Here is a 14242-nt window from a genome sequence, read left to right as displayed (position 1 = left end):
TCAATATGAGTCATATTGGACTCTTATTGGCCTCATATACGGCTCATTTTGGACTCTTTTAAAACAAGTTTTGGCCTCATATAAGACTCTTTTTGAGACCCTTATCGGCCACATAAATTTGCTACATTCGGACTCTTATTTTAGGTTGCTCTTTGAGTCTTATTCAACTCACTATATTTGCAAAGGCATTCCGCAAAAAGTCCTTGCAAATAACATACATACATACTTACATGCATATACACATTCCAACATGCATTCAATAGCAGCAGCTGAAGCTAAATTTTGTTCATTTTTTGTTTTCTAATTATTTTCAATTTCTGTATAAACAAGTTTAGATATAAATTTCAAATCTTTATTGTTTTTATATTGGCACAAGGTGCTGGCTCATAATTTGGCTCATATATGAATCCTAAAAGATTCATATAAGAGTAAAAAAAATTTTGTTTTTGAAACTCATATTTCTTACCTACCTAGGACACCTTTCGGACTCATATATTCTGAACGCTCAGAATATGTTTGCGGGGTATTTATATTTTTTGTTTTGTCTATCTGGATTACTGTATACTGTGAAATTTTTCGTGAAATGAGAAGTAAAGTATATAAAATACTTAAAGCAAGGGGACTACCAAGGCGAATTAATATAAGGTGATAGCAGGAGTACAAAAACAAAAATTTACATGTATTTTGTTTTTGCTTTGGCGGCATAAACTGTCAAAATATGCAAGAGTGTGTGTAGAAATTCAAACAAAATTTTTCAATTTGATATCAGAAGCCGTGCGGCGAAACACATTCAAAATCAGCTGAGCTAGTAACACCACCTTGTATAAATTCGCCTTGGGGACTACGTAGAACTGAAAAAGTGAAGCTCGACAATGTTACCATAAAATTAAACTTCATAAATAAACGTTTTCTTATCGAGATGCATATATACATATGTACGTATACGTATAAACTAACTTCTCTTATTAAGAAGAACCTTTTGCACCTTTTCCATTAAACCTGTCTTAGAAAATTAATTGATCTTTAGTTTTAGCTTTGATAGTCTAGGCTTAAGCAAAAGGCTTGGTATTAATGAACATTTTAACGGGTTTTAACAATTAGCTAGTCTTTTCATTTTCAATAAGGAGAATATTCAAAGCGCAATGCTGGCCTGGCTGGATGACGTGGGGGATGTTCTAGTGCATATTTCGCGTGGTGAGGTGTTCGACAGTGTCTAATAAGCACCCGACTAGTATCTTGCCTCCAAATTGGTGAAACATGGTTGATGGGTTTTCGGCTGTTAGAACGAATCATGAATTTGGCTGGATTGGGCGGGATTTGAAGGATTTCGCTTACCGTGTCAGAATTATATCTAATTCGTTCCTTAGATGATTGGGACTAGGAGGTCTACTCTGTATTGCGATTCGAAACGCGACACGAACTAATACAATAGTTAACCAGGTTCAAGCTAGCTTCTCAGCTTGCTCATTTCTATCAATATTTTTCTGGACATGGCTGAACATGTTTAAATGCGAATTTTTTTAGGAGTTCAAAACGTTACCCACCTAATTGCAGCATATATTTTGGCCTGAAAAATGCTGCTGCATTTCGGGAGCCTGTATGGCTGTTCAAACCTGAGATCCAGACAAAATACCGGGCCTACAATTCCTTTACTAATTTTAGTTCCGTCCGCAAAGAAATGGTGGGTGCAATTATGCTCACTTTCCTTATTAGCTTGATAGATTGCTAAACAGCTTACCTGCATATTCACTTGATCACTTCCCATAATACACGCATGTTAACAATGCGAAGCTAATTCGATCTTTAAATTGTCACCTTAACAGATTTAATCGTAATAGTTTATGCAAGTTAGTTACGATATGTTTAAGTGAATCTCGCCACCTACACATTCTACCGTTCAGTTCGAGGCCAACTATAAAACCACGGAACTGTTATCGCGGCTTGATTTGAATATTTTGTGATTATCTAAATCTTCTTATTATTTAATTTCGACACCAATTCACACTTACTTATATACTTAAAATGTTGTCGTCCATCCGAAATGTGAAAGCCAAAGCCGGCATCACAATAATGCCAATGCCAACGACCATACTTTTATTTAATTAAATTTCATCAACCCATCTACTATTTAAGCTCCTTATCAGCAATCCCTTCAACAATTAATTTTATATAAATTTACAGTGACCGCATCACGTTGGCCAAATCACCAGTAAGCGGCAAACCGACACGCCTACCCTCGCTACACTCCATGGGCATCGAGAGCAACGGAAGTTGCAGCGGCAGTGGCAGCGGTAGTGGCAGTGGCAGCAGTGGCGGTGTGCTCACCTTTCAACAGGCCATGTCCGGTGCTGTCTCACCACAATATTCCTCTACCACGCCGCTGCTCTTCGGTGTTGGCGGCGCTGGCGGCATTGGTGGCAGCATAGCCACAAATATGGATCTACTAGGTGGCTCATCGTCGGCACTCGCCTCTGTGCTGGAGGATACGGCAACAAGTGCTGGTGAAATGGTCAATGACACATTGCAAGCAGGTGACTCGCCCACCATGAACCATCATCACAACAGCAGCAATAACAACAACAACAACAACGGCGGCTTAAATGACAGCCACTATGAGCTAAATGTAATCGAAGGTGGCATTGGAGGCGTTGGCGCGGGCGTGAACATGAACGTGGTCACTAGCGGTGTACATCGCGTTGGCTCCAGTATATTGCACAGCAGTTCAGCGACCATCGCACAGCTGCAGAGCAGTCGACAGCGACAACGGATGCGCACCTCCAGTATGCCAGCAGAAAGTAGAAAGGTAAATATAGTATATTTAGTGTAAAATGCACTATTATGGGCGTTGCTCAGTGTACACAAGTATTTGTCGAATATGTGAAAAAACGTAAGCTTGAATTTCTACATAGAATGGAAGCTGCCCTGCAGAGAAAATTTGAGGCTGTTAATATTTTGAACAAAAGCATACAATTAACGAAACTGTTAACGTAAACATTCGAACTCTTTTTAGAGTCAGAAAAGTTTCAGAAATCTGAGTTGTGACCCTCATTACTAGCTCAAAACTGATTCAGAAAAGAGTTCTTATCGCCGCTCACATTGGTGTCTGTATATCACGAGCAAGGCTCGTGCCTCCATCTGTACACAGATTTGGTAGCAAATATTTTCTGAAAACAAAGCAATAAAAAGCAAAGCAACCAATGAAACAAACAAACGCTTGCTGAACTGATTGCAGGCTTGGTTTCCGGTTGCTTCTTCTTGTTGATTCACTTTGAATTTGCAACACTCATTCGTTGCTTCAGTGCCTTCATATTACCACAATGTTAACTAAGTACACATTAGGTATGTGTTACTTCTTCTTTAAGATTCTCAGAAGCGATTTTTTTAGTAATCAAAAATTAAATTACTTATTTTACAACTTGACGTGAATCTTCCAAAGATGCCTTTAACTTTGCAGCTCATAATCTCGAAATCCTATACTACACATAACGTACATACATGGAGGGTATTCTGAGGCAATATTAAAATTTTGCCACCCATTATTGTGCTTGATGCTCAATTATGCAGCCACAAAATCTTGCAAAGAAAAACTAAGTATAAGTAACTATGTAAGATTGGTAACTATGATGTGAGAAGGCATTATGATTCATGTTTGATATTTACCAAATAAGCCATCCCGTCTCAAGACTATTGAGTCAAGAGCCGTTGTTTGAACACCCGGAGCTTCTGTATAGCTGTTATACGAAGTTTTCGTATACAATGCGGCTAGCCTCTCACCTACAAGAGAAATAGCGGCTTAAAGCTAAGTTTGTGACCCAGCGAACTTAAGCGCGCGCAAGTCGATCAATATCGCTACCAACGCTCAATTACAGAAATTCATATTAGGTTATAAACCCAGCCAAGGATCCCCACGGTCACTCATTTGGTATCAATAGTGAGGGAAGAAAAGGAACTCAGTCCATTTACATACCTTCATCCAAAGGTATCTACGGTGTTATGGTTTATCGTCACTACCATGGTAGTATGTTTTCTACCTTACCAATTTCTATCCATTTTGAAAGAGATGACTTGTGCGAACGGAGGCAGGAAAGCACTTTCACCTGATTTCATATTTAGCTCTTGAATTGAGGAGCAAAGCCCTCTGCACAGGATCCGCTGGACCACCGCCTTGACATAATAGCCCGAACACAACGAAAACGACGAGCTACAAACCACAGCTGTCAAATTATTTTAACACGTACTCTTATGTAGATAATTATTTTGGCGACGACCGGGCTACGCGACCGCTGTGGTTGTGGCCAGATTAGATNTACTCTTATGTAGATAATTATTTTGGCGACGACCGGGCTACGCGACCGCTATGGTTGTGGCCAGATTAGAACTATTTCCATTTCACTGGCTCCAGATGAGGTTCTTCCTCTTCTTTTATGTCAAACTCATACAAATTCATGATGTCGCTGCCGCGTTCAAAGAAATCATGTCGCCATCGACAAAGCGTTTAGATAATGAAGATGACAAATTGGAAGCTGTGGTCCGTAGCTCGTAGTTTTCAATGTGTTCAGAACTTGAGAATGCATTTTCAGCATTTATTTCTACAGTAATCATCTGCCAAGTCGCACTCGATATCTCTATTACGACAATGAGCATTCTCTCTATTAAATAGGCACAGCTAAAAAATTATTTACTTCGCTTTTTTGCAAACATACCCCATTCGGAGGCTTTATCTCCAATGAATCCAAATATTTTTTTCTCCATGATTATATTCTTTAACTATAAGTCTCCTGTTATGCCTTTTTTATATTGTCTAGAATCTATATATTGTTAGAACCTATACGATCCACAAGCAGATTTTTTTCGGATCTCTTTGAAGGATATAAGTAATATCCATTTGGTTGACTCCCATTTCGAACTGAGCTCGATTGGTTTAATAAAAGCGTTAAATGGATCGAATTACAGAGGGTGTCTTTTCCGTCTGCACCTTGCTTTCTGAGTTGTTCTGCAGCCATGCGGGGCACGAAGTTGGAGTTTCTTTGTGAAACTTATTATAGTAACCTATTGTGAACACATGCCGCACTAGTATGCCTACAGCAAGCAAACTACGGTCCGCGGACGCATAATATTCGTCACTTCATTTTAGAGAGATCGTCAAACCATTAACAATGAGACGTCCTAGCAGAACTAGTATGTCGGTGAACTAACTAGCACGAAAAATCGCTAGGCAGAGTTCAGTAGGGCAACGAATAGCGTCCGCTCCGCATTTGAGTTTTTGAGAAGAGATGGTGAAGCACTCTGGATTCTCTTCCTCCCAGAAATGGGTTTGGCACCGGGTTTGGGGCCCAGGGATCGAATCCAGGTCCGACAGAGTGATAGCACTCACCTCTAACCACTCAGCCACAGCGGCCGCCAACTGTTTCACACTTTATCAGTAGTTGTCTGGCATTGTACAGGCTAAGGTCACCGACACTGCATACTAATTTTGGGTCTGCCTTTTAGCACTTTAGGCAAACTATTTCTGAGTCCTTTGGGTAGAGATTATTTCCTATGTTCCAGTTGTACATAGGCCCACCATTCATTGTACACCCTTCTCTTCTCCGGCATGCATCTTTCTAGTCCATCTTCACATCCAAACTCAGAAAAGAAGCAGCGGACAAGCAGACGAGAAAAGCGTATGTTACAGACTGGGTAAATCGAGTTCAAGCATACAAACCCCGCTGAGATTCCTGTTCGCACAATGTGACGAGGGTCGATTAATCTGGAAATATCATAATCGCTCTGGCCTTTGGACGATGACGGAAGTGCGCTGAGACTACAAATATTTTAATTGAAGCTGTAAAGACGAGGAAGAGCTACAATATGCTGTGCAAATTTCTGTATAACTACGATATACATATGTACTTCTTGTAGGACCTGCATAGCTAAGGCATCATCCTACTGAAAGCATCGCAATATCTAAAGGACACTTAGGAACAATTTCTCAGGCATATTCTCTCCGGAATATCACATCGAACCTCTTTGGCTACCAAGTGAGCCTTCATCACGGCTCCCCACTTGTCCCGAATCATTGGAATTTCTCCAAATTGTGACTCAAATATTTTGGTCAGTTTTAAATAAAATCATTTTTGAATATGTTTTTGTTAATTTGTTGTTTTCTTCTTGAAAAACTCATTCACGTAATTTGCGAATGAAAACAAAATTATTTATAGTTTTGCGCTTTTTTTTACTTTTCCTCCGACATTTCGTCCGGCAATTTCTTTTTTTTTTTCTTTGAACCAAGTGATCACATTCCCATAAGAGCCAAGTGTTTTCCCATCCTCCAAAAATTGCGTATTCCGTTATGTAAATAAACATGCATACATACGCCAATTTTTATTTTTATAAGTTTTTACGCGTCAGCATATTTTCATTTTATTTGGGCCAACTGGCAGCAATCTCTGCCGCTCGACTGAATTGCTCTGCTATCAGCACACTTGTGTAAATATGCCTACTTACAAAAAATCACATGCATACATATGCATGTACATACATATGTATTCAGTTATTTTTGTATGCAAGAGTCAAGCTTGCCTAGGTTTTCCATCAAGCAAATATAACTACATACAAGCATTTCTGCCAAACTTTCTTTTCCACTTTATTTTCTTCATCAAAATTTGCTCATGTCCACAGTCAATGCCTTGGGAATCCTTGTTTTCAGGTCAGCGAACCTCCAAAGATAAATAAAAGCGTTTTTTTTTATTTTGATCAAAATTTGGCTGAACTCAACGCGAACTATCAGCACTATAAACGCTTGAGTGCATATGAGAGAGGTAAAAAATAAACGATAGCCAAACATTCAAACACATGAAAAAATAATATATTTTATTACATTTTGGTTTCGCATAACAAATTTTATGTTGCTGAACGCCAGCTCACTTCCGCATTTCCATTTCACATGATTTTTTTTAACAATCCTTTAAATTGTATGGCTGAAATCGGCACGTAGATGGAATTATATTTGCGGCATGGATGAGCAACATTTACATTACAATTTGATTACTTTAAGGTAAAAAATGTCTGTTCTTTTATTCCAAAACTATTTTCACTATCTCTAAAACTTCGATGATAATTACTGTTTGTATTTCAAGATATGCTGACTATTTGCGAGAAATACCCACTTTTTACAATAGACCACTTCAAGAAAATTTTTACTGCATACGTATGTGCATTAGGGCGGTCCAAAATTACATAGGAAAATACATGTTTTGGATTTTCATGCTGCCACTCCCAGAATTATAGAAAATGGAAAATAACGTGACCTGTAATTCTTTAGTTTTTTTTCTTAGTCACTGGATGGAGTCTTTACTTGGCAGGTCCCAAACTCCCAATGTTGGGAGGGGAGGGTTTCCTACCGGAATAGACGTTTATATAGCGAGCCGCTTGCTCCAAGACAGAGGCCCGCTTTCAGCTACACCTTCTGTGGAATAGACGCTACGGACTTCAGTGAGCGCTTAAGCCGAATAAGTCGGAGTGACCCCACCGAAGGCTGCACTCGAATTAGTTACCGCTTCTCGCACATGGGAAGCTCCCGTTGCGCAGAGTGCGTAAACAAGGCAGCAAGAGTAGGCATTGAGTATCGCCGTGCTACTGTAACTTCATGCCCAAAACAACGACTATACCCCATTGAACTTCAATTTCGTTTACTTCGATAACACCGATAATAATGTTAGCATCGAAGTTCAACGCAGAATCACTCTTGCCAACAAGTGCTACTTTGGACTGAATAGGCAATTAATTAAGGAGTAAAATCCTCTCTCGACGAACAAAAGATGATGGAATGATAAGCTGTATGACTCTACAACGACATGGACATGTTGTTCGAATGGACACCGACGCTCCAGATCTGAAAGTATTCAACTTGGAACCTGCTGGTGAGATCAGAGGAAGAGGGAGGCCCCACTGCGGTGGCAAAACCAAGTGGAGAAGGACTTGGCTTCCCTTAGCATTTCTAATTGGCGTCAGTTGGCACAGAAGATAAACGACTGGCATGCTCTGTTGAACTTGTCCAAAATAGGAAGAGGAGCGGAAGTATTTCTTTATTCTCAAATCGGTTAATATTTAACCGTTTTGCCAGGACTTTGAAGTTTTCCATACGGGCATGTGAAGATGTGGTTGGTGTTCTTGTGGGGTACCCAGACAGTTTAACCCACTACATTATCCACGCCGCCATTGAGCCAGAGTAAGGTGGATATCTCTTGGCATTTGAAGCTAAACTTCTGCGAAAGGCATCACCAGGACGGTAGTAAGAGAAGATAGTTCCGAAGATAGGCCGCTTGAGACACATTTTCTAAAAAGTCGCACCTAGCTTCATAGTTAATCCGCAGTTGCTTTCCCATATTTTATATCCCTATACACAATTTAGAGTAATTTCAAATTTGTCAGAAATTGTGGCCAGCTCTCTCCTATAGCCCTCACCTACTTGCAACCAAGTTGAGAGAGAGAGCAGAGCGTCTTAATAGGCGCCTGATTATCTTTGAAAATTTTCACCTTCGTTCTGGCGTATACTTGACATTTGATGTACCGCACCACTGCAGACTAAAAACTCTCTCTGCCCTTCGCTGGTATACAGAAATCTATAGACGGTGACCGGTGACGGTTCAGAACCTTCGTTGGGCAGGATTCCATTAGAACGATTGCACTAACATCAACTCACGTCTACATTCTGCTAGGTTTTAAGCTACGACAAAATAAATTAAAATTATAATTTGTTCAATACAAGTATTCTTCATTAAATAAAGCATACAAATAAATAAATATTTATTTTTTATAAAAAATGATAATAGCAGCCTCGCCACATGAATAGACCAATGTCGCAGTCCCAAACCTATTGAGGTTCATTTCACATGCTCTCTGTATTATACACTCACTCACTGCGTAGTCCATCCTATGCAACTATGCAACTTAACTCCCTGAGTACTTGAGGCGTCATTTTAATGTGATTTTTATTCTATTTCTATTAGTTATTCTATGTATGTATGTATGTTTGTTTGCTTATTTGTAGCCACGTCTCGCCGATACGCGACGTGCTNTTTAATGTGATTTTTATTCTATTTCTATTAGTTATTCTATGTATGTATGTTTGTTTGCTTATTTGTAGCCACGTCTCGCCGATACGCGACGTGCAGCAATACATTGTGCCGACCTCGATTTGGAATATTATCGCCTGCGGAGCTTTAGCATCACGTCGCATGGTGTATGCAATTTGGGTGATTCCCTGCGGTAAGTAAACAGTCAGCTACATCAATAGACACGTTAGGCGACAGCAAAAAAGTTCAGACGAGTGAATAGACTAAAGAATAACAGGAGCAAAAAAAAAATACGCCAGACGAGGCTACCGACATAAAAGAACATGCACATACTCACGTACGTACTTTAACTGGTGCATACATACATACATATGTACCAGCATATAATATCAGCTTGACTGCGACGAGTGACTGTGCAGCAGACGCGTCCAAGATAGGCCAGACAAGACTAGACATATCAAATGGCATGGGTGTGTTCATGACAGTTGAAATTAAATATTTAAATCTGAAAAGTAAATTTATGATAATATTTATGATGAGAGTGCTACTGATATCTTCAGTATGTGCTTTCACTTTAAATTTAATGTTTTTAAGTATATATAAAAATACATATATGTATGTATATTATGCGCAATCACGTTCTAAGCTAACTTGCTTGCCTTTTGTTTTACTTCTTTTGCGCTCATAAAACCATCAATCGTCCGTTTGTCATGCCTCGCCTCATCTGGGCATATTTGCTATTCGCTCAGAAGCCGCCGATCACGTTCAATCAACTCGGTTACATCGACGGGCACATCGAACAGCGGCAAAGACCGGAACAACAGGTGCGTTTAATGCTGTCATATTGTTACTAACTCAATTACGTTTTTATAACAAATATAAACGCTTGTGACGTGCAGCACACGCTAGAGAGCTGCGCAAATGCTTTTATTTTGCCCGTGCACCATTGAAGCGATTCTTAGGCGTTCTTCTTTGTATTTCTCTTATTCTACAGATATTTTTTAATTTATTTTAATGTCGAATATTATTAATCTATCGAGTTCAAAAGAGATCTGAATTGTTTTCTGGATTTTCATGATCTATTAGAGCAGTTTAGGATGTTTTACACTTTTGGGATTTTTTCCGGATTTCTAGAAATTTTTCACCGAAGATTAAAAATTTTCCATACCTGCAGCGTGGTTTGGGATTTTAAGAATTCTGGAGATTTTTCTGAAATTTTAAATTTTTTCTCTCAGATCATCCAGAATTTGGATTTGTAAGTTTTTTTACGTTTCCTCAATTATTCGGCACTCTTAGAAAGTGATGTACTTTTTTTATTATATAGTTCAATATTAAGCCGTCGAACGTTATCGGAATTTATAGATTTTTTTCTCAATTTTAATGATCTATTGAAATATTTTAGTATTTTTTGACACTTTTAATTATTCTTAATCTAGATTTGTAAGCCTTTTAAACTGATTTGTGTTTTCGCAATTTTTCGGGAATCTTAGAAGTTACTTCACACTAATTGCATATTTTCGGTGTTTTTGGGATTGTTCAAAGTTTTGTATTGATTTCTCAAAGGGTCATTTAGGATTTGGATTTGTAAGATTTTGTATACTTATCTAAAAAAAAGCTAGTTTTACTTAACTTTTTCTTAACTTAAGTTTTTATCATTCAATTTGGATTAAATTTTAGTTCATTTTTTTTTTTTTTTCTTTTGACATGTGGTAATTTTGCCAGAAATATATTTGCATTAGATAACATTTTCTAAAAGTTCTTGGTTTTTTAAAACAGTATTGCCAACTTGTTCATTTAATAACTTTCATTTGTAACATTTGTTCTCAATTTTTCGAGACTTTTACAGATTTGTGTCCGAATTACTTTTTCCAATTTCTTTTTTGTGTGTCAGCAATATTGGAAATTCTTTTTTCCGCATCAATTTAATTCACTTGAGTTTTAAGACAGATGCAACAACAGATGCAGCGACATGTTTTTTTCAAACTTTTATTTTTGATGCAGAAATGCATCTAGGTGCTTTGGCAACATTTCGGCATCAGAAATAATATTTTGAAAAAAAATAGCGCTTAAGTTTTATTGGCGGTTAAAACTCGTTATATACATTTAAACCAAAAAGATTTAAACGAAATTTTTTCAAAATTTTATTTTTAATAAAGAAATGCTTTCAGATGCTGTGGGAACATTTCTGCATCAAAAACAAAATTTTGGAAAAAATGTCGCTAACATACTATTTTTCGCGGTAAGGGCTAGATATATTTTTTTAACTTGATACCAAATTTTATACTTTTTCTTAGTTCATCTTAAGAAGATCTCAGGAGCTTCTTTATTGAAGAATTCAAAATTAAAAATAATTGTGTTCGTTGTTGCTGAATTCGCGAACACCTTTTTAAAGCCATTTATGCAGCCCTCTAGTACGCACACCCAACACATTCACACATCCATGATATGANTTTTTAAAGCCATTTATGCAGCCCTCTAGTACGCACACCCAACACATTCATACATCCATGATGTACCTACATACATACATACGCGTTTATTAATTTAGTGGCGTGCGTGGCAATCTAACTTGTTATATGTTCGATAATCGTTTAATATCGTAAATGTCAAATTCAATTTTACGTATCTGCAACGTTTCTATTTTGTGTGTCTTTTGCACAGCAATGCATCGCATATATCCGGAGACAATATTTTCGAATCTACAGAGAAGCAGGATGCGAATAAAGCGCCGATACCCGCCTATAAAATTGCCATGCTTGGCGCTTCTGGTGTTGGTAAAACGACATTAACCTATCAATTCACAACATCCGATTATATTTGCGCCTACGATTTGAGTCTGGGTAAGTATGAACTGTTCGGGCGAGGAAATATTTCTAAGCATACATATGTGCATAAACATACCACATGCATAGTTAGTAGCACTGTATTCACTGCGGCGCAAATGTTTTAATTCTGCCAACAAATTGTATGCAAAAGAGTGAGAAAAGCATTTGATATTTACATACCTCCTCGCACACAGCTTCTAGCACTTACAAATTGCGATCTAATTTTTATTTCAAAAGCCATTGGTTAAACCGCAGAAATTAAGTTTTGTGTATTGAACAATGAAAACGCAAACACTTAGAACTTCTCATTGCAATCAAGGAAAACTTTACAACTGTTTTCAATATTAAGCACAAAGGAATGTGCGGCAAGAATGCAAACTTGTGCTAATGCTGGTAATGTAGCTAGTGCATATGGGTATGTAGCAAGAAACCATGTTCAAATCCAATCAACGCAATCGACATTAAGGAAGTTGTTGTTAGATTACACTACAAGCTGTGTAGGTAGACAGGCAGCAGCCGAATAACAACAAACTTTGCGAACTACTAGAATAGCAACGAAGTGCATAATAATAAATGTGCAAGTAGAATTACTAACTAAACTAAAAAAATCAAACTATAACAGCGAAAAAATTTAAAAAATAACACATTCTGTATAAATTTTTTTAATTTGTGTTAAAACCTATTCTGTTATAAAAAAAAAAATCAAGCTACTAATGAAGAAAATCGATGGATAAATAATAAATGAGTGGCCAAATGAAAAATTAGCAGGAAAGAATGTTACGCATACGCCATGTACCCCTTTCCTATTCAATTGTAATACAAAAAATCCTTGCGCATTTTTATTTGACCACTTATTCCTTTTATAAATATCAATCGACGTTTTTCATTAGTATATTTTTTTTCTAGGGGACTAGGCTTTAACACAAATAAAAAAATACACGGAAACTGTAATTTTTTAAATTTTTTCCCCTATTAAGGTTTACATTTTTTTTTCGTTTTTCACAAAAAAATCTGAAATGATTAATTTATTTTCTCAGAAATTATTAGGCCTATCGAAAAGTGATGCACCGACGGTTAATGGAGGATTTTGTTAGCTTTGATTTTCCATTTATATTAAGATTATTCAATTGCTTTATTAAGATTATTCAATTGCTTCATAAGAAATACTTGATTAAGTGGAATTGCAAATCTCTCGAAAACTTATGCATATAAAAAAATTAACTCGATTTTTATAATCAGCGAGAATTGGATACTGGCATCCGTGGAACATTTTTGCTGTAATCCAGTGTTACGAATCTGAAGTCAGATTGGATCGGGGGTCACGGCAAAGTCAAAATCGAACGACGTACACAGCGTATGAGTTATCCAGAAGAGATGAGAATGTTATTCATACGCCATATCGCTACCTAAAGTTGGAAAGTGCCAAGTCCTTTTTTTTCAAAATTTAGTTTTTGATGCAGGATGGCAGGTAATACGATAATTCGATCTCTCCTGAACAATTTCAGAAGATGGACTTGGCACTTTTCCGTGATAAATAGTAGATCCAATATGAATCCGTAGCTGATAGTTATGCGAGCGACAGTTGAATTTAGAGATAATAGAGAACCAAAATGACATTATTGTAAAAAGCTTGAGATGCTGGCTAAAAGTTGTGCCGCGCAAAAAAGAACCGGACTAATTTATAGAGACTAAGCTCTTGTCCCGAGCGTTAAATGACACGACGAATGCTATTAAATATAATTTTCTATTGAAGTTTGAACATTTTTTTAAATAGTTTACATATATCGCGATAAGGGCCAATGTCATCTACTTGAACTTACCAGAAAACTTTTAAGAAACATAATAATTTTTCGAAATTGTTACCTAAAATAATATTTAAGAGCTCCAATGAATACACCGCAATTAATAAAAAAAAAAGATCTAACAATATTTTTCTAGTTAGAGAATATAATCATGAGGAAAAAAAATATTTGCATTATAAATAAAATACATATGCAATTATAATATAAATATAATCATGAAGATAAAAATATTTGCATTTAGTTCTAGAAAAATCCTTCAAATTGATTTATGTAAATAAAATCTACCTAAATTTTATATTTTTTTTGATCTGTGGCCGTTTTGTGCATAGTGTGCGATATCTAAACGTCAACCATTTCTTCTTCTTAGTATTGAATTTTTTTACAATCTAGAAAGCTAAAGCTAAGTTCGTTCTCGCCTGCTTACTTCAAAGCTATTATTGGCCCTCATCTTCGTTTGCGCGGAGCTTCTCGCATTTTTAATAGCTTATTTCTGAAAGCAATCAAAAAAAAGTGTCACAGGATAGTCGAGTTTATTTCAAATATAAATAAAACACCAATG

General features: G+C 37.1%; 1 protein-coding gene across 1 annotated transcript in view; it reads left to right on the top strand.

Moving 5' to 3' along the window:
• LOC108365856 (uncharacterized) overlaps window positions 1–14242 on the top strand; it is a 62053-nt gene that overhangs the window by 38643 nt on the left and 9168 nt on the right. Inside the window, exons 5-8 of the mRNA XM_017620047.1 lie at window positions 2182–2803; window positions 9128–9249; window positions 9809–9880; window positions 11718–11896. Coding sequence (XP_017475536.1) covers window positions 2182–2803; window positions 9128–9249; window positions 9809–9880; window positions 11718–11896 — 995 coding nt within the window. The remainder of the gene's footprint in view (window positions 1–2181; window positions 2804–9127; window positions 9250–9808; window positions 9881–11717; window positions 11897–14242) is intronic.

Source organism: Rhagoletis zephyria, unplaced genomic scaffold (genome assembly GCF_001687245.7).
Source record: "Rhagoletis zephyria isolate East Lansing unplaced genomic scaffold, Rhagoletis_zephyria_1.1 Rzeph_scaffold_02026, whole genome shotgun sequence".
Classification (NCBI taxonomy): domain Eukaryota; kingdom Metazoa; phylum Arthropoda; class Insecta; order Diptera; family Tephritidae; genus Rhagoletis; species Rhagoletis zephyria.
Note: the sequence above shows the minus strand (reverse complement) of the source record. Positions and strands in the feature narration are given on the sequence as shown.